Source organism: Pinus tabuliformis, chromosome 6 (assembly GCF_031772625.1).
Source record: "Pinus tabuliformis cultivar Carrire ecotype Pingquan chromosome 6, CPIR1, whole genome shotgun sequence".
Classification (NCBI taxonomy): domain Eukaryota; kingdom Viridiplantae; phylum Streptophyta; class Pinopsida; order Pinales; family Pinaceae; genus Pinus; species Pinus tabuliformis.
In genome coordinates, this window is record NC_142292.1 from 959,476,667 (window position 1) to 959,496,513 (window position 19,847).

Genomic DNA, 19,847 nt, shown 5'->3' on the forward strand with positions numbered 1-19,847 from the left:
GGCTCTCCAATAGTGTGGTCCAGGTAACCTGGATATTCTATCTATAGATTCCCTCCTGATATAGCCTGATTTAATTCATACGTAAACAGCAGGGAGGGTCCTTGCATGTCTAGAGAGTACCCAAAAGGGGGTAAACAGTCTGGGGGGATGGCCACTGACTAGAAAAGTTGACATGCCTAAGCATATCATTCAAGGCCGCCCAGAGATGCTAGCTAAGGCATGGGTCTTCCAAGGGCAAAGTGCTAGGTAGAGACACATATTTCTACTGAAGCTATCTATAAAAAACTATAAAGATATTTTTATACTTTTGAATTTGTCATTTCCCTGCTATATCTGGATCTTGGCTTTCAAAAAGTTGGCAGATCTATATACATATCCTGGTAACATAAATGTACCCAAGTACCCAAGTTGCTCTTCTAGAAAGACCATGAACAGGCACCACAGTTGACTACCCATGTGCCCCAGCAGATGGGCACTAACCCATGTGTGGCCCCAGAACAAGCATCAGGGCATAAACTGGAGGGACACTTGGCTCCAGGAAATGTAACAATCAAGGTGTACAATTATAAGACCCCAATAAATTTGTGTAGCCTTGATGTTATCCAAGAATTCAGATATATGAAAAAGAACTTTTATCAACTTGTCAAGGATCAAGTTTTACATTAGCGTCTCTCATCAAAATGGGGGATGAAGATGTCAGCTTTTAAGTTTGAGCTTTATTTGAGCCCTAAAATTAACAAAGACACATAGTTTAGTTATTGTTGAGAACATCTAGATCTCTCTATTGAGAGAAGATATTGGAAAAGCAAACAACAAGCTCTAACTTAGTATTAAATGTATCTTTTAAATGATGTAAACTTTATATTAAAGAGACATGAAAGTCAGTTGTTACTAGTGTAGAAATTTCTCATTTCCCACCCCGGTTTTCAGTTTCACCTTATTTCTCCAAAATAGTTAAATGCCATTTCCCATATCCATAAATTCAACAACAGGAAAATAAATTTTGCTAAAAACACAAATTCTGGAAATATAACAGAATGTTGAAAATGCAGAAATAAATATCAGCACATACAAACAGCCATTTAACACATTTAAACACAGTGATTTTTGGTCAAGGTGACCCTGGAAAAACCCCCTACAACTCTTGGGGAAAACTAGTTTGAACGCTCCTTATTTCTGGAAAATGCTTTTATAGTAAGAGAAATATTCAACAAAAATCAGCAAGCAAACTTTTACAACCTATCTTGTTTTCCGTGCTTCACAGCCAACTGGAAAAACTTGCAAACAGCAAAACAGAACAGCAATAAATGTTGTACAGCCTCCTCGATTTTTGTGCCCAAATTTTAGCCTTAAATGATGCTATACGGACTGCCTAGAAAAACATGCATGCTGCCATAAACGCTGCTGTACAGTTTTCCTCGATTTCTGTGAAAAAAACAGCAGTACGGTTGTACGGATTTCTACCTAGAAAAATGTGCCAAGATACATCCACTCGCTGTACGGCCTCCCTTGAAAAATGTGCCAGCAAACTTCAGATTTTCTACTCCTCGATTTCTGTGCTAACTTGCTGTATGGCCTCCTTGGAATCTGAACCAAAACTACTATACGGCCTTTCTAGAAAATCGTGCCCAAAACTTGCCTTTCACTGTGCTAAGTCAGCTGTACGGACTTGCTGAAACGCTGCCTTGGAATTTGTGCCAAGCTGTTGCCTCCTTCTCCTTACTGTCCAGAAATCTCCCTTGCTCTCTTGCTATCCTTCTCTCAATCTGTTCATGAAAAGAATGAATGGCATTTTCCTCCTTTCCCTCCTTTAATCTAACCCTAAGTGACTTTTGGGGAATCCCTAAATCCAATGGCTGAAATAGATTGAGATCTAGGGCTGAGATTAAATGCTCATTTAAATCTCACTTTCTATTTTTTAATTCACCCCACTTTAATAAAGACCCACTTAGTCATTTATTTCCAAAGTCACTTTTCCTTTCTAATTTTACATTGACTTTATTAAAGTCACTTTAAAATTAGACTTTAGTAACTTTACCACTTAAAGTCACTTTTAAATTAGATTTGACTTTATAAAAATTATAAAGTCACTTTAGAAGAAAAATTAAATTCTTTTGGACACTTTTCCCTAGGCAAAAGATCAAAGCCTTAGGGAACCACCTGTCCTCCGGTACCAAATTTCAACAACTAGATATGTGACCAATGCAACAGGAGATGTTAAGTTTAGTTGTTAGAAGGTAATACCACCATAACCAACTTAGTGTGCTATAATAATGTGACGAGGGATGATTAACTTGAGAGAGTGGTAATAGTATATTGAGTAGCCTCACTTAGGCTCCCATAGATGTAACAGCTGCAGCATTAATACGTTGTAAATTATTCTCTTCAAATATGTTATTATTTTATTATCTCTTGAACCAATATAAAATTTCACGTGTCCTTCTCTAGTTTTAAATGCTTCTTACAAGAACACAATTAAACCGCAAGCACTCCATGAGAATGCATAATTCATCCCACCTGAAACATTCCCAAACATATGAGAAGTTGCTGCCCATGTGAATAGAATGGGTTTCATGTGACTCAAATTTCCATCAGGATTCAGCACAGAACATACTCTAACCATATCAGAGACACATGTTTGCTAGAAAACAAAACAACATTATTGGACTAACATCTAACATTCACTCTTACCATATCTTGTCCGTTTGAAATCACTAATATCCTCCTTCGACAAGTCTTCATGATTTTGGGGATACATTACTCTGAAACTAACCTGCAAGGATTAATACATTCACAATTAGTGCAATAATAGAATGGAAAAAGAAAACCAACCTAGCAGGCATAAATCTGCAGTGTACAGATTAATTAGATGCATTCTTCCTAGAGAGCCTCACAGCTGTGGTCCATTGAAATATCATGTACACATTTTAAGATGATAACATTTTCTCAAAGCTACTGAATCTACAATAATAATAGTTCACTTGCCAGTGATACTAATAACTCAAATCTTGGGCGGAAAATGGTCAATCTCCTCTCCATTTCAGAGTCAATAGCTGCTTCATTTCCGAAAGAACAATAACATTCCCTGTACAAAATTGCAATTGAGGAAATATGCTGAACTAAAGATGCATTCAATAATCATACTCTTAGATAATAAAGTAATCTAGGTCAGGTTTTTGGACCTGCCAATACTAAGAATTCCCAACTCCACTATCACCTCAATTTTAATATTCTCACAATAGTTACCTTTTTGTCAGAATAGTTTGGAGACTATGCCAAAAGTTGAATGTCATTGAAGAAATGTCATATTCCGGGTGAGATGTAACTTCCACCAGAGCGTCAACAATCATCATGGATTCAGCCGAACCTGAGGACAATAATTCAATTATAAATCAACAGTACAGTCTTCCACAAACCATAACAAGCATAGGCTATAGCTGATCCTATGTTTAAACTAAAACATTACAAACAACTCATTTTTTATTAAAAATTTATAGTTCTCAAAGAAAATATCAACCAGCCAACTAAAAGATCTGCATCAATAACAATGATGAAGACCCCATACCACTTGCAATCAACTCAACATAAGAATCCCCCATTTCTGCAAACAAGCGAGCCATTCCCTTCACAATCTCGTCATCCTGCAAAATGCAACTCTGAGATTAAAGAAAAAGAAATTGTACCTACATCAATATCAGCTAAAGTAGGCAACAACAGAGATAAGCAATTAGAAATAAAAGACAAATAAGATGATACATTAATTATTTCCCTAAAATTCCAATCTAGATACAACTAGGCATATCAAACATAGAGGCAGTAAACAAATGGTAAAGTATCCTTAAATCAGTGTTATCAGAACAGGAGTATAACCAGCAAAACTGGCTGGTATGACCAGTTCTTGGGTCATAATGGTTTGGTAAAAGGTTTTGAACTGAAAATGACTGGTTTTATACCGTGTTAAACAGCTGCTGCTAGTGACAACTAAGAGTCAAATTAATTAAAACAGAAAAAACAAAAACCAATAAAATAATTGAAGTGAAAGCAAAAAGCCTAACCCTAGCAATAAATGGTAACATTAAATTCTTAAATTCTTGAAGTAAAAGTTGACATTCTCCTCTGTCTTTCCTTTTCTGTCATTTTTTACTAAATTTTTAATTGTTTCGGGGGCTGTTTGAGTGGTTCCAACTTCATTGGAATTCATATGGAGAAAGCAGAATATTAGATCCCATTCAAAATTCATCAGACTTAACAGCTTTGTGGTGAATGTATGGGATATCTTTGGTGTTTTATGGTATATCTTGGAAGTTTTATAGGGATTCTCTCTTATATCTTTGAAGTTTTACTACAATCTGCCATGTTCAAAGATTACAATTACCCCATATATCTCCAAGCTTTCCACTATAAACAACTACATAATAACCAAGTGCATGTTTAGCAATGCTCAGTTTCAAAACTTAACCAGTGATGGAGCCTACCTAATCCAAACTAGATCAAATTAGAGTTTTCAAATCCATGTCTTTTTCCTATAATACTTCTACCTTTCCATGGAAATTGATTAGGCTCGAAACCAATCCTAAAAAAACATTTATCACTAGGATTTCAAAATGGATCAGTTCTTGAATATGTCGTTTCCATATGTGATTATTGTGGTCACCATAGATATGAAACATTATTCTCTAGTATATGATAATGTTACCAGCCTACTCCATGTTCAAGTCGAGTTCCACATCTGTCTCTCCTTTGTGCAAAAAACAAGTTGAGTTGACTCAATTCCAACTCTGACATCTGAGTATCACATGGACTCTCAAGTGGACGGCATGTGAGAAAGACCTGGCAGGTTTGACTCATGAATCACAAGTCTCACAAGACAAACCAGACCATCTATGTCTAAAATACACAGGAAAAAAAAAGTCATTTTGTGTTGACTTTCTAGTACAATCAAGACTAGTAAAAATTTTCAAATTGATAACTACTTCCAATGATATAACCAGTCTTGTTTTAGCATTCCAACCATTAAGCAGTTATACATGAAAATTTTCAACCATTCACTTTTCTTCAATAACGCAATAAAGATCACAGTAAACAGTACAACAAGAGGCAAGAGACACCAATATTTAGGCTAGCAGCCAGGGCAAAATCCACAAGGGGAAAACCAACCAATCTTTCCTTATGAGAGAGAGAATTCAGTTCATCAAGTACATCAAAATATTTCAACAAGATTCCAAATTCTGACCTCAATATTTCCAAGTCAAAACCAGTCAAAGGAGAGAGAAGAAATCCAACACTGGTCAAAGTTCAGGTCTGCATCAGAAGGGCCAGATTTCGGCCTGAGGTAGCTGAACAGAGGGGCCAAAATTTTATCCTGAAATTGCCTCAGAATCACAGTCAACAAACCAGTCAAATCTTCGTCAAAGTCTCAGGGTTGACCTGCAGTCAATGAGCCCAGAACAGAGATGTAAATGCGGTCAAAGAGAGTCCACACATCCCTGGAGTATTCAGCCTCCAAAACAGTCAATGAACTCGGTCAAACACATGCAATAGAGCCCAAGTCAACACTGATCAAACAGAATAATAGAAGATGATCAACACAGAACAGAAATATTCCTTTGACTCCTTCACACATGTGAACTCCCCCTGTGATTTCATATCAAATGGATGGATGTGAGATGTGCCAAATGAGCTCCAACGAAGTTCTATTTATATGTGTCTTAGGAGGTGGTATTTCCACATGTGGGGCCGACTCGTGCACTTTAGGCCGACTTGGTCAAACATCAAAATATGAATTTTTCTCCATGTTTTGCCAAAGAAAACACTGACCATAGCTAACAATCCCTCTTAGCGAGGGATGTACTTTTCAAACTATCTCAAGATCAATCTCCCTGTAATGTCCCAAACAGGTTATTTTTCTAAATTTGCAGAAATCGAACTCAACCCAAAGTTCACCATTAAATTATCATTCATTTAACAAAAGATTGCCATGTAAAATATACAGATAAAGTGCATGCGATTCCATAAAACGATAGGCAGAAAATAATCTCACCTTTATTATAATATAAATCAATGTTTTAAAACTCCGACTCGGCCGAGGGTTGACTCCAACTCGGTATCGACTCGGTCGGCTTGATTTCAATGACTTGGTTGTTGTAAAAAATACATTAAATATTTACTTTTTTATTAAAAAACATAATTTTAAAGACTTTCATCCATGTTTCCAAATGCACAACATTAGAATATAGATCGAAGACAACATATGATCAAAGTAGGCCCATGAATATATCCATTATATCAAAATGGCACCCAGTGCACTGTCCAATACATATATGATGATGATATAGAGATCAAAACAAAAACACATAACCAAGGAGGCTAGAAATGGCGTTATCCGCCAAAATAGATTGTAAGTCATCAAGGAACTAATACAAGGGTCCAAGAGTGTTCCTCAGTCCAAGAAAGTCCCAAAGTGCATGTGTACATCTTCAAAAGGTGCATCCTCCACCATGATGTCATCTAGGAGAGACCCTATGTCACCCTTTTCAAGCATGTGAGTGACATGGCACCCCTAAGGATAAGCATTGGCATTAAAGAGGGATGTGCTAGCCCTCCTAAGTCATCTCAATGATAACCATCCTCATTTGTGCTTTGGAAGAAGGCACCATCCACCAAAATAGGGTCAAGGTCAGCCAGGGAGCATCTTCAGTCCATTTGGGCATATCATCAAATAGTCCAACGTCCAAGCTTTTAAGTTTAGTGTTTTAGCATTTGGAGGCTCATCAAGGGGTGTAGCATCACATGGAATCAACTCAAGGCTCGATGCTCATCTTTGGAGAGCCAAGGTTGGGGCCACAAAGTTAGGTTTGCTTTAAGAAAGGGGCAAAGAACCTATTGGAAGGTTTTGAAGAAGAATGAAGCTATCCCTTAAGGAATCTCTACTACATATGTGATACCAACTAAACAAAACTCTCAAGATCAAGCAAGATAAACTTATTTAGGGACAAAAAACCATTAAAGTATCATCGTGAAAACCTTGGAGTCCCCCAAAAGCAAAAAATATCGTTGTTTTTTAATTCATGGGCTGCTGTCATCCATCCCCGCCAAACCGGTTCACTAGCCGAGGCAACCCGATGAGGCCTTCACTCGGACCAACTCGGTCGAATCGGTTCCAAGCCAGCCGAATCTTAAAACACTGATATAAATTGGGGTTTACATGTTGATACAATAAAATAGCTAAGATGGGAAACTGGCCTGAAGAATCTGCTCCAATACTATGTTGGCCCTCCAAAACTGAACTGAAATATCACTGTTGAACTCACCTGCGAATTCTGGATGAGTTCACCAAGGGGAGATGGGTACTCACCCAATCTCACTAAATCACCTAAGGATTTCCGTCCTGGGACTACTGCTGGAGTAGAGAGTCGGGTTCTCAACCTCTCATACAAGAAGAAATAACAAATCCAAGATGTCCTTCAATGGCCTCCTCCTCCTATTTTATAGATCTAATGAACCCATCTAGAACCTCCTATTTTATTATTATTTTAATCATGGAGCACTTTTCCCTCTTTTATTTAAATTAAAATATTCTTTTTAATGTGAGAAAAGGGTAAAGCGGCCACCATGTCTCCTCAAGTCACTAAAACTCATATCTAACCATCCCATCTTGTCAAGTATTCCCCTCGGAATACCACCTTAAGTGTAATTAATTGAGTCAGGCCCAATAATAACTTTGTTTCTGAAAGTTGTCGGAATGCATCAAAATGAAAGGCAAATTGTGCAGATGATGGAATATACCAAGCGAATGCCATCAGACCTCACATAAACTCCTCAAAATCCCTCCAAAATCCCCTGGGTCCACTAAATCATCACTAGTGACTCATCATCCTAAATGTCTCCCATAGGGTCCAATGACTGCTCCCCATACACACTTGAACATAAATCTGGCCTGCTGTCAACAACTCCACATGACTCATGCTCCTCAAAGGTATCCTCATAAGAACCCATGGACTCACATATAGAATTAGAATCCTCATCCTGAAGGTCAGAAAGAATCTCCTACTAATCCACCCCTATCATCTCCTCAGTGTCACTCAAGCATGAGTGGTTAGGTCCCCAAGGTTCCTTGCAGATGAAGCAAATACCCTTCCTCCTCAGCGCATTCCTACTGCATGGTTGATCTCCACCAATCCTCCACAACTCCTCTTGGGTCAACCGTCTCCTAAACAACCCAATATTTTGCTTAACCAAGATTTCGGCTAGTTCATGAGTCGCTGGTGAGACCAATTGTTCTCACCTCCAAATGGCAAACAATCTAGATTGCAACTGTTTGCAAATGATGTCACCTTCAACTTGTCATGAAGATAAGATATCTTGCATTTTGGCTTTTAGTGATGCTCTCTGATGTTGGTGAAGAAAAATTGGCACATCTGAAGGATCAAATCATCCTGCTCTAGATCAAGCATGACTATGGAAGATTTGATTTTGGCCATAGTGTCTAGGATCATACACCTTCTATCAAAGTTTGAGCTCCAAGAGTCATGCAGCCCTGAATAGCATTCTACAATCAATTGAAATACATTATTCTTGATGTCATCATTATAAGGAGGATAGAGTGCTACTATCCTCATAATATTGCTGAAATAGGATGCAATGATAAGCCAGGTTTTGTCCCCGAATGTTCCAAAAATCTGGCTTGTACCAATGCAGGCATAGCTGGTTCCAAAGCCCAATTTAAACTCCAATCAGATTGATCCACCTTGGAAAGATAGGTTTCCAGCTATTCCAATATGAGGTCATCACCTAATCTCCCAGCCTTTAAGTCTGACCCAAGTACGAAAAGCAAATTCCCTACTTCTTTTTCTTTTGGTAAGTCTCTCGGATGCCTTTACTAGAGCATATTATGGACCTTTCTGGTGTAAGGTCTGTTGTTCCTCCCGATTTTTTGGTCCATTCAGATATTGTTGTGCTGTTTTAAATGCCCCATATTTCAACTAGCTCACTCAATGACGATGTTAGACCATAGTTGCAGGGGAACCCGCTCCCGAATCGCGTTGCGGGGGAGCGCCCCCCCCCCCCAAACCCGCTGCCGAATCGCGCTCCGAGCCGGAGCGGCTCGGGAGCGCGCTCCCTAAAAACAATTTATGCTCCCTGCCTTGTTCGGGAGCGTTTCGGGGAGCGATCGCTCTGTCGCTCTCGGAGCAATTTTTAACACCCGGGAGCGATCGGGGAGCGATCGCTCCCCGATCGCTCTCGGGCGTAAAAAATCGCTCCGAGAGCGTTTCGACGGGCGCAGGGAGCGATCCGGCAGAAAAAATTTCCGCGGACGCCAAAAAAAATCAAATTAAAAAAAAAAAAAATTTTTTAAAAGCCCAATGGGCCTAAAAAATTTCATTGTGACTTCATTGAGCAAGAGTTTGGAGCAAGAGCAAGAGCAAAGGAGCGAGGAGCAAGCGCTGAGGAGCGAGGAGCAAGTGCCAAGGAGCGAGGAGCAAGCCTGCAGAGGTAAGTAACTTAGTAATTTAGTTAGTTTAGTTAGTTAGGTAGTGATTTAGTTAATTTAATTTAGTTTATTGAGTTTAAAAATCATAAATTTAAATTAAATTAATAAATTAAATTAATTAATCCCAATAAATTAAATTAATTTGCAGATTCAAGAATCAAACCCTACAAACATCAAACACCATGGACCTGGCTATATTTCTTGGCATTTTCCTCTTCCTGGTCCCTTTTATGGTTATTATGGTGCTGGAGAGTAGGAAACGGAGGGGTCAAACTGAAGAGGGGGATGAAGAAGCTGGAGAAAGTCAAATTGGTGAAAACCCCGGTGAGGAGGAGCTGGAGGAGGGTGAACATGACCATCAAAAAACTAAACAAGACCAAACTCCATTGTGGAAATATGTTAACAGGGTTGAAACAGGGAGAGGGGGTGGAACCACTAAATTTCATTGCCCCCATTGCAACACCGATTACACAGGTTCATACACCCGTGCTAGAAGACACCTCTGCGAGAAAAGGCCATGGGATGGAGACAAACAAATAGGAACCAAAACTTGTACAGCGATGTCAGTGGCGGATAGAGCCAAATACATAAGGGAAGAGGAGGAAGCCCAACACAGATCAAAAAACTCAAGGGGTTTCTTTGAACCAAGCTCACAATCACAAAGAACTCCTTCAGCATCCTCCCAAGGCAGTGGATATGGAGGCATAGGGTCATCATCTTTAAGGCGTAGAACCATATCAAATTTCCTTGATGAGGGGTGTAGGAATGATGTGGATTCAAAGGTTTACAGGTTTCTCTATGCATGTGGGATACCATTCAATGTTCTTCGCTCACCTTATTGGCACGAAATGGTTTCTGCCATAAATGATGCCCCTAAAGGATACAAGAGCCCTGGATATGACAAGGCAAGAACCATTGGCCTTGATCATGAAAAAGCAAAAATATTACATTCTTTGAATAGAATGACAAGTTCTTGGACTGACCATGGGGTGTCCATTGTATCTGATGGATGGACAAATGTAAAAGGCAAGCCATTGATAAGTGTTCTTGCTATGTCTGTTAGTGGTCCCATCTTTCTCGCTGCACATGATTACTCAGACAAGTTCAAGACCGCCATCAACATTGCAGAAGCATTACTTGAAACAATTGAGCGTATTGGCCCATACAATGTCATCCAAGTCATCACTGATAATGCTCCTAATTGTAAGGCAGCGGGAGCAATTATTGAGGATAAATACCCCAACATATTTTGGTCCGGATGTTTGGTTCACACATTGAACCTTCTGTTGCATGATATTGTCAAGAACAAAAATGAACAATACCAATGGATTGGTGATTTGTACAAGAAAGGCAAACAAATGATAAAATTTATTACAAATCATAGCAATACCCATGGCCTTTTCCGCAGTCACTCGAGATTGGAGTTGTTGAAGATTGCGAAGACCAGATTTGGTAGCTATTACCTCACCTTCAGGCGTCTTTTGAAGGTAAGGGAGCCATTAGCTAGCATGGTATCAAGTCCACATTGGCAGATATTAAAGGAAAGGGCTACAAATGTAGCTGACATGGCAGGTTTTGAAATGGTGGAGGAGGCCGCTCTTGATGGGCAGTTTTGGACAACTGTGAGGCAGGTATTGGATTTCACCAAGCCAATTTATCACATGATTCAGTTTGCAGATACAGACAAACCAGTGATTGGCGAGGTGTATGAGCAAATGGATACCATGTTGGGGGAAATAAAAGACATTGTTCATAATAGAGATCCCAACTTGTACAAATTGATTCATGATTGTGTGTGTGAACGGTGGAATAGGCTTAATCTTCCACTACATTGCTTGTCGTATATCCTTACGCCAAAATACTACTCTACATCTTGGCTGGGCCAACCTGCAACAGGGGGTGGGGTTAGGACCAAACCTCATTTAGATCCAGAGGTAACTAAAGGATATTTGGAAGCATTAGAAAAGTTGGTACCTGACAGGGAGGAATGTGCAGCTGTGCGCCTTGAAATAGGCAGATACTTCAGTGGCACTGGTTTGTATGGTAACTTCCATGCAATGGACGACAGAGATAGATTTGATACTCTCACATGGTGGGAAACATATGGCGGGCATGGACTTTTGCCAAAATTGGCAAAAAAAGTTCTTTCACAGGTTGTAAATACTTCTTTTGTAGAGAGGTGTTGGAGCACCTACAGCTACATACATAATGTGAAAAGAAACAGACTCAATGAAAACCAAGCAGAAAGCCTGGTTTATGTGCACTACAACTTGAGGTTGTTGAGTCATTACTGTGATCGGGCTTATGAGGATCCCACATATAAAATTTGGGACAATCACCCAGAGGATGACAATTTGGAGGATGGCATTGTACATATTGAAGAACTGGAAGAGGAACTTGTAAGGGATGAAGATGAAGCAGCTGCAACATCCATGCCACCTCCACCTCCACCTCCACCATCCAGTAGCAGTGCTCGAGGTCCGAGTCTTGTTCCTTTGTTGTCGCCACCTCCATCTACACCCTCACGTGGAGGTTCTAGTTCTGGTCGTCGGTCTGTGCGGGAGACTCCTAGAAGACCACCACGACCTGCTTATACTCCTGGAGACTCTCGTGGCAAGGGCCACATGTATATTCTGATTTACAGTTTACTTGTCTTTTTTAGTTTCTATTAGACTTTAGTTTTCATAACTATTGAATTTTGAGTCCTTGACTCTTGACTCTTGACTCTTTCATATCATAATGATATTTTTTGTAAACAATATATCACTGTGACAATGAAAATTTGAAGTTTGAAGTTGGGCCTTGGCAATTATAACTCATTGGTATTGATGTGAATTATGAATATGATGCTTCGTGAAAGACTAAAGTTGTTTCATTTCATTTCATTATTCGTGTTTCATTTTATAAATTTATAACATTTCATATCATGTTAACAGTTAGAAGTTAGGATTTAGAAATATCTTAGATATTACTTCTTGTAATGGTTAAACTTAGCTTACAAGTACAACTTTGGTGATCAATGATGATAAATGTTATTGAATTTTCAATTTTGAAAGCTTGAAGTTGAAACTTAAAGATTGAATTTGATGAATCATGATTCATGAGACTCAATATGTTGCAGTTGTAATATGTATTTTACTAACTTGTGGACATGGTTGATGATGATTATAATTTCTAGATGATTGATGTGATATGGTTCAATGATCAATCTATGTTTTTTTATGTTTTTTATGTCTAATTCATCATTCTACATGTTTTTGTTGACATATATGTATCAAAAATTAAAAAATATAAAAAATATATATATTTTTAAAAAATCGCTCCCAAACAGGGAGCTTCTGAAAATGGTCTCTCCCGCTCCCGTTTTCGCTCCCGCTCCCGCTCCCAAGCAACATGGTGTTAGACTCATATCTCAGCATAAATTCTGTTCTTGATCATACAATTCAGTGACAACAAGCAGCCATGAAAATGCTTCAGATACATAACACAGCGATATTAACGAAGGTTGTGACTACCACTGTGAGATTCAAGTAGAATGTCTCTGTTACGACAGTAGTTTTATGAGTGTATTTGGTATACTTCTTTTGGAAGATTTTAGCAAACAGTTAGGAGACAACTTCCTGTAGGTGATTTTTTTTATGAATTTTGTTCTCAGGACAGTTTATAAAATGTTCCACAATAAGGCTCACAACCGAATCTCCACTGGCATACATTCACAGGTTATATGGTTTGTTTCACTAGGGAGTTTTCACAAACACTTTGCAAACATTGTACTGTAGGTAACCTATGGTAGTTTGTACCAAATGCATGTGATAAGGAACTCAGGAATAACTGATATTTACCCTGGTATTGAGATTAAGAGTACTCACACCACTGAGATGTTGTTTCAAAAACAATAATAGAGGTCTGAGAAAATAAATACCAGTGAACAGTGCTAATTGTGATGGTTGAAGATAAGCGCCATAATACGAAAACTCCTCTGGAGTTGGTCTGCTGGTGTTCGGCTCAGTACTGCAATCTTACCTTCAATCGGGCACTTTTCAGTGAGTCTGTCCCACCATCAGTGTTGTGCCCACATGGATCGACCCCAATAAAAATTGCGGACTCGGCATCAACAATAGTGACTTTAGCTTCCGCCAGCTCTGTGACCATCTCTGCAACTACAAAAAGATCAATAGAGACCACGCTCTCTGCCCCCAAGTCTTCCTTGCTGCGACAAACTCAAGCGTTTTGACAATTCCACCTCATGTATTCGGTCAACCTTTTAAACTGTTCCACGTTTCAGCATCTCGGTCACAATCAGCCTTTGACCCAACCTCTAGAATGGTGACTCAACACCCAGCATGAGTTGGCTTACTACAACGACTTCCCATTTCCATGGCGACTCAACTGGGTTCTCAGGTTTGGGCCAGTTGTTACCCCTTTGCATCCAACTATGCATGAATTGTTCTGAAAATTAATTGACATTGTTTGTAGTCACTAAAAATTTCGATGCACACTCTCCCCAACTCATCAATGGATTGTACCATACTCCCAACGGTTTCAATGCTGATCGGTATGCAATTGTATCTAGTTTACGTTGCTGACTAATCGCACAGAACAAAGCCTCTGCTCCAGTTGGATGCATCCTCGCGCTGGCGGTAAATCGCTTACCAGCCAGGTAACACATCCTCATAGCCAGCAAATGCTTAGAAAAATTGTGCTCTCATCCTCACAACAAAAAAACCACGAACCAAAGCTTCAACGATTATTTTCGACCCCTCCGAAAATGATGTTGGTGTCTTCAGCCACCTGTAAATAATTTCGGCTTGTTCATAATAGCTCAGTGCCCAAGGCGGTATGAAACATGTCCCCCTTGCTAGCGGTTGATTCAACCATCGACTGATTCAACCATCAACTGTGCCGTAACTAGATTTCAGATTGATTGAAATATTTGACCTTTACAGCCTCTCTACTATGCGATTGCTCTAAATCTGGATTAATCGTTGTGCAGGTTGTTGAAATCTGGTAGCATCAGATGTGCTCTTGGCCTCAGAATTTGCAGAGAGGCTAGGACACATGCATTCCACAATACCCACAACTCGTCTTGGAAAGTTCCACCCGGAGATACTTTTATTAAAATAATTAATTATTTTTAATGGATGCCTAAGTCTAAACTTAGGAAATTAAAATAATTAAAGGGTATTCAAACTGTGGGTGAAACTTCTAGAAGAAGATGAGGATCAAGCCAAAATGATCTGAGCCATTGATTAGAATCTAATCTGGGTCGTTGGTTCTCAACTGGAGGATTATAAGAGGAGACTTGATGGGCATTGGAAAATACATCGAGTGAGAGATGAGAGACTGAATTTCTGAAGAGAGCAACACAGCAATTGCTAGAGAGAAGTTCCAAGTGATTTCTTGCAGTGAGGGGCAAGGATAGTTCCGGTTTGGAGATTTCTCCTGATCTAGGAATACTCAACAGAGGATGCAAAGAGAGATCCGAGAGAGGCAGCGTACCCTGACGCAGAGGCTATGCTGGGCACCGTACTCTGACACAGAGGCAGCGCAAAGCCTTGAGGAGATCCGTATATTTGCTGGAGAGGTCAATTTCTGAAGCCAGAAGCCAACATGTGAGACCGGGAGGACAGAATCGAAGTCTCAGAGGCAAATCAATCAGCATAAGGGGTGATGCAATCCCTAGAAGTTGTGACACTAGGCCTACGCAGAGACAACAAGGGAAAGGCCATTTTGTGGCTGAATCAATCGGGATCGCCAGTGATAGTGTGAGGTATTTCTCACTAATCTTTTGTCAGTCATATTCTCTGTACTGGCTAGCCAGCAAGACATCTAGAGACTGTATTAAGAAAATTATTGTTTAATAATACAAACCCTCAGTTGTTGCACCGATTTTCCCGCATTGGGTTTTTCCGGGAACATTTGTCCAAAAATAATTGTGTAAAGTGTTGTGTATTTCTTTCCTGCTGAGTTACTTGTTTCCACATATAATTTTAATTGGTGAAGGTTGTGGTGTATTAGTTTCGATATTTGTTGTAGGCAGCAATAAATAATTTGTTCAGTAATTAACAAATAGAAGGAACTTAATCAGTTGCTGCAATAGAAACTTGGGCTTCCAAATTTCCATATGGTATCAGAGTTGCAGGTAAAGCAAGAGAGCAGAGCCAGAAGTGTTGATTTTTGGTAGCATCAGATGTGCTCAAGCCATGAAAATTGGTGGAGAGGCTAAGGCACATGAAATCTCCAAGACCTAGAAATCGTTTGGAGAAATTCCACCCAGATGAAGAGATATTAAAATAATTAATATCTTTAATGGGTTCCTAAGTCTAAACTTAGGAAAATAAAAATATTAATGTGTATTAATATAAAATGGGTGAGAAAGTTCTAAGAGACGAGGATCAAGCCAGTTCTAATCTTAGTCGTTGATTAAAGACTTAATCTCAATTGTTGAATCGTCAACAGGAAAAGTATAAGAGGAGGTTGAGGGTCAGTTGGAAACACACCAAGAGAGATCAAGAATTCGATTTTTTGGGGTTGGGTTTGCTAAGGAAATAGAGTTAGAGATCAGTTGCAATGAGGGGCAGTTCAGCATGGGATTTCGATCCAAGGTTGAAGAATACATATCAGAGAGGCAGCAAAGTGTCAGAAGAGGCAGCGCAGAGCCTAGGAGGGCTAATGCAGAGGCTAAAGAGGCCAGTGCAAAGGACACAGAGGTTGATGCGGAAATCGAAGAGGGCTTCAGAGGCAACGCTGGGACAGTCTGTGGGGCAGACTGGGAGTTAATCAGCTGACGCAGAGCCGAGGAAGGGTGACGCAGTTCTAGAGGAGTGCTTAGAGCAGCTTTCGCTGTATAGCACAAGGAACAGCCGGAGTCACTGTGGGATTGTTCATCTGGTCGCTGATTTGCCTGAATATTTGTCTCCAGATAGAGATACTGTTGCCGACGATATTCTCTGAAGGGTGAGCCATTTCTAGCACCCTTGTTGTATTCAGAAATCTGCTTAATAATAAAACCCTCATATATGTTGCACCGGTTTTCCCGAATTAAGTTTTTCCAGGGACGATTGTTGATCTCAGTTTATTTCAGTTGTTGATCTGTATATCTTTGAAGGTTGCATTTGTGTTTACTTCAATGTTTATGTAATTAAATAACTTGTTAATGTAAAGAACAAGTAAGAGATAGTAAGCTAGAAAATGCAGTAGGGATTTCTAACGTGTTAGATTCAGAAATTTTCACATGGTATCAGAGGGATTGCAGATCAGAAGTGACTGAAGACACTTGCCGAGAAAATCCGAGAATTTGCAGCAGAGAAATAGTTGTCTCGAGAGATTGCATTGTTCCAGAGCCAGAGACGCAGAAGGAGGAGGGACGCAGTGCAAAGAAGGTGAAGCAGAGGCTCACGCAGAGCCTGCGTCATCATTCTAAGCTAGGAGAAGGGCCAGCGCAGAGGCTGAGAGAGGCAGAACAGGCTCACGTAGAGCCATGTCATCCTTCTCAGCCAGGAAGGATTGACACAGTTAGCCAGGAGGAGCAGATTCAGCCTACACCGTGATTGCGCAAAACCTGAATGGCTCGGGTTCTTCAGTTGTTGGGGCTAAGGGAGCTGTACAGATTGTGATTTGAGGAGTTGGTGGGACGTTGGTTCTGTTAGTACGGAACAATATCTAAGGAGAAGGAACCAAGGTAGAGGGAAGCACTACCTTGACGGACTTGTAGCCAAGAAATCCAGATCCGAGTTGCAGCAGCAAAGGGGGATTGGAGAGAACTGATTCGACAGTTGGCAGGAGGATTTCCAGGAGGGAAACCAAGACTCGTTGGCACCTGTGGGGTCAACACCTCAGCCTATCGAGATGGTGAGGTTGGCCCTAAACTCAGTCTCAAAAGAATGGCAAGTGTTTTTCCAGAGTATCCTGGGCAGAGAGAGATTGCCATATTGGGAAGAGATGAGGAGAGACTTAGTCAAGTGCAAGCTTGATAATAGCAGCAGCAGTGGGATGAAGACAAGGAGGAGGAGGAGGATGAGAATGCAACCCTCACATCTAAGGGGCGAAAGGAGCAGCAAAAGAAGAATAAAGATGTTTCGAAGATCAAGTGCTTCCAGTGTGGTCAACTTGGTCACTACACTACACAGTGTCCTGTCAAGAAGAAGGACAAGGACGAGAAGCATGATCCGAAAGCTACATTCGCACAAATCGAGGAGGAGGTATCTGCCATGATTTCCCAAAGGTGGGGTGATCTAGAACTATAGTTCGAAAGAACTACAGATGGGCAGGATCCTTGAGGAAGTCCACCTCTTGGATCAATACCTTGCTATGGGAGACCAGATTAGAAGTAGCAGGATGGACCAGTGTCAATGCAGAGGAGTGTCGGAGTGACAGTTGCAGTAGCTAGAAGCGCTAGAGACTGAGCAGCGCAGAGCTAGAGTTGGAAGCAGTGCAGTTGGCATAGAGCATAGTCGGTAGCAACGTAGAGGCTTCAGAGGGTTAGCACAGATACTAACAACAGTCAAAACTCCAGCAACAGATGCATCATGTTGAATACATGCTCAATAATTTTGGATGCTTTTTCGTTGTTGATGCAGTAGCAACAACAGTTGGAGAAGGTTACAGTGCAGATGCAGTGTTACCAGTCACAGTGCCAACAGCAGCACGGATGCAGAACTTATGAGTGTTGTAGTAAAGATGCAATGTTGGCAGTGACAAGGTCAGCAGCAGTACAGATGCAACATTTGCGCGGTAGTTGGTGGGTAGCGATGTTAGACATCAGCAGCGCAGAGGGCGATGTTACAAAGAAGGGTGATGCTTCAACAGGTTGCATTACTAGAGCACATTCCTCGCTAAGAGGGAGTGTTGATTTCAGGTAGCATCGAATGTGCTCTTAGCCTCAAAATTTGCAAGGAGACTAGGATACATGCATTCCACAATACCCAGAAATCATTTTGGGAAACTCCACCAAAGACAGTTTTACTAAAATAATTAATTATTTTAAATGGGTGCCTAAGTCTAAACTTAGGAAATTAAAATAATTAAAGGGTATTGATCAAAATGTGGGTGAAACTTCTAGAAGAAGACGAGGATCAAGCCAAAATGATCTGAGCCATTGATTAGTATCTAATCTGAGTCGTTGGTTCTCAACTGGAGGATTATGAGAGGAGGTTTGATGAGCATTTGGAAAATACATTGAGTGAGAGATTAGAGATCGAATTTCTGAAAAGAGCAGCTATTGCCGAAGAGAAGTTCGAAGTGATTTCTTGCAGTGAGGGGTAGGTATAGTTCCGGTTGGAGATATCTCCTAATCCGGGAATACTCAGTAGAGGAGGCAGAGAGAGATACAGGAGAGGCAATGCAGAGGCTATGTTGGGTAGCGTAGGCTGACACAGCGACAGCACAGAGCCTTGAGGAGATCTGTATTTTTGCTGGAGAGGTCGATTTCTGAAGTCGAAAGCCGGTGTGTGAGACAAGCAAGACAGAATCAAAGTCTCAAAGCAAATCAATCAGCAGAAGGGGTGACGCAGTCCCTACAAGTTGTGACGTTGGGCCTACACAGTGACTGCGCAGAGGCAACAAGGGGCAAGCCATTCTGTGGATGGATCAATGGGGATCACCAATGATAGTGAGGTATTTCTCACTAATCTTTTGTCACTCATATTCTCTGTATTGGATAGCCAGCAAGGCATCCAGAGATTGTATTCAAAAAACTACTGCTTAATAATACAAACCCTCAGTGGCTGCAATGGTTTTCCCGCATTGGATTTTTTTGGGGACATCTGTCCAAAAATAATTGTGTAATGTGTTGTGTATTTTTTTCTTGCTCAACTACTTGTTTCCGCATATAATTTTAATTAGTGAAGGCTACAGTGTATTAGTTCGATATTTGTTGTAGGAAGCAGTAAATAATTTGTTCAATAATTAACAAATAGAAGGAACTTAATCAGTTGCTGCAGTAGAAATTTGGGCTTCCAAATTTTCACACAGGTGTCACACCCCATCATTGACAGCTTCTTTTTAGAATCCAGAGTCCATTGACGAAATGAAGTCACCACCACCGAATTACACAGCTAAGCTTAACTCACCTGAATGGCTCCAGCTCCAAATAATTTTTTGCTTAGCTCCCAAAAAGGAAACTTTGGCTAGTGTTGCACGATATATCTTCCTCGTGCCGACAAGAAATTTCGCTATTCAGCCCCTACTACCATGATTTGGCTTCCATGATGACAACCAGCAAAACTACAAGACAACCTCTTTTTTAACTCCATAGAATTATAACATGATGTGCGCTTGAGAAATAATATTTGGCCAAAGCGAATGATTTGGCCCAATAACTTTGGTCACTTTAAGTTCACTAAAATTTTTTCGCATA

General features: G+C 40.3%; 1 protein-coding gene across 2 annotated transcripts in view; it reads right to left on the reverse strand.

Moving 5' to 3' along the window:
- The window catches only part of MOS14 (ARM repeat superfamily protein), a 464,252-nt gene that overhangs the window by 179,776 nt on the left and 264,629 nt on the right, over positions 1–19,847 (reverse strand). For both annotated transcript variants that reach the window (XM_089423464.1, XM_089423460.1), the window contains exons 11-14: positions 3,566–3,641; positions 3,247–3,367; positions 2,986–3,085; positions 2,692–2,773 (exon numbers count right to left, since the gene is read on the reverse strand). In XM_089423464.1, the coding sequence (XP_089279590.1) occupies positions 2,692–2,773; positions 2,986–3,085; positions 3,247–3,367; positions 3,566–3,641 (379 nt within the window). The remainder of the gene's footprint in view (positions 1–2,691; positions 2,774–2,985; positions 3,086–3,246; positions 3,368–3,565; positions 3,642–19,847) is intronic.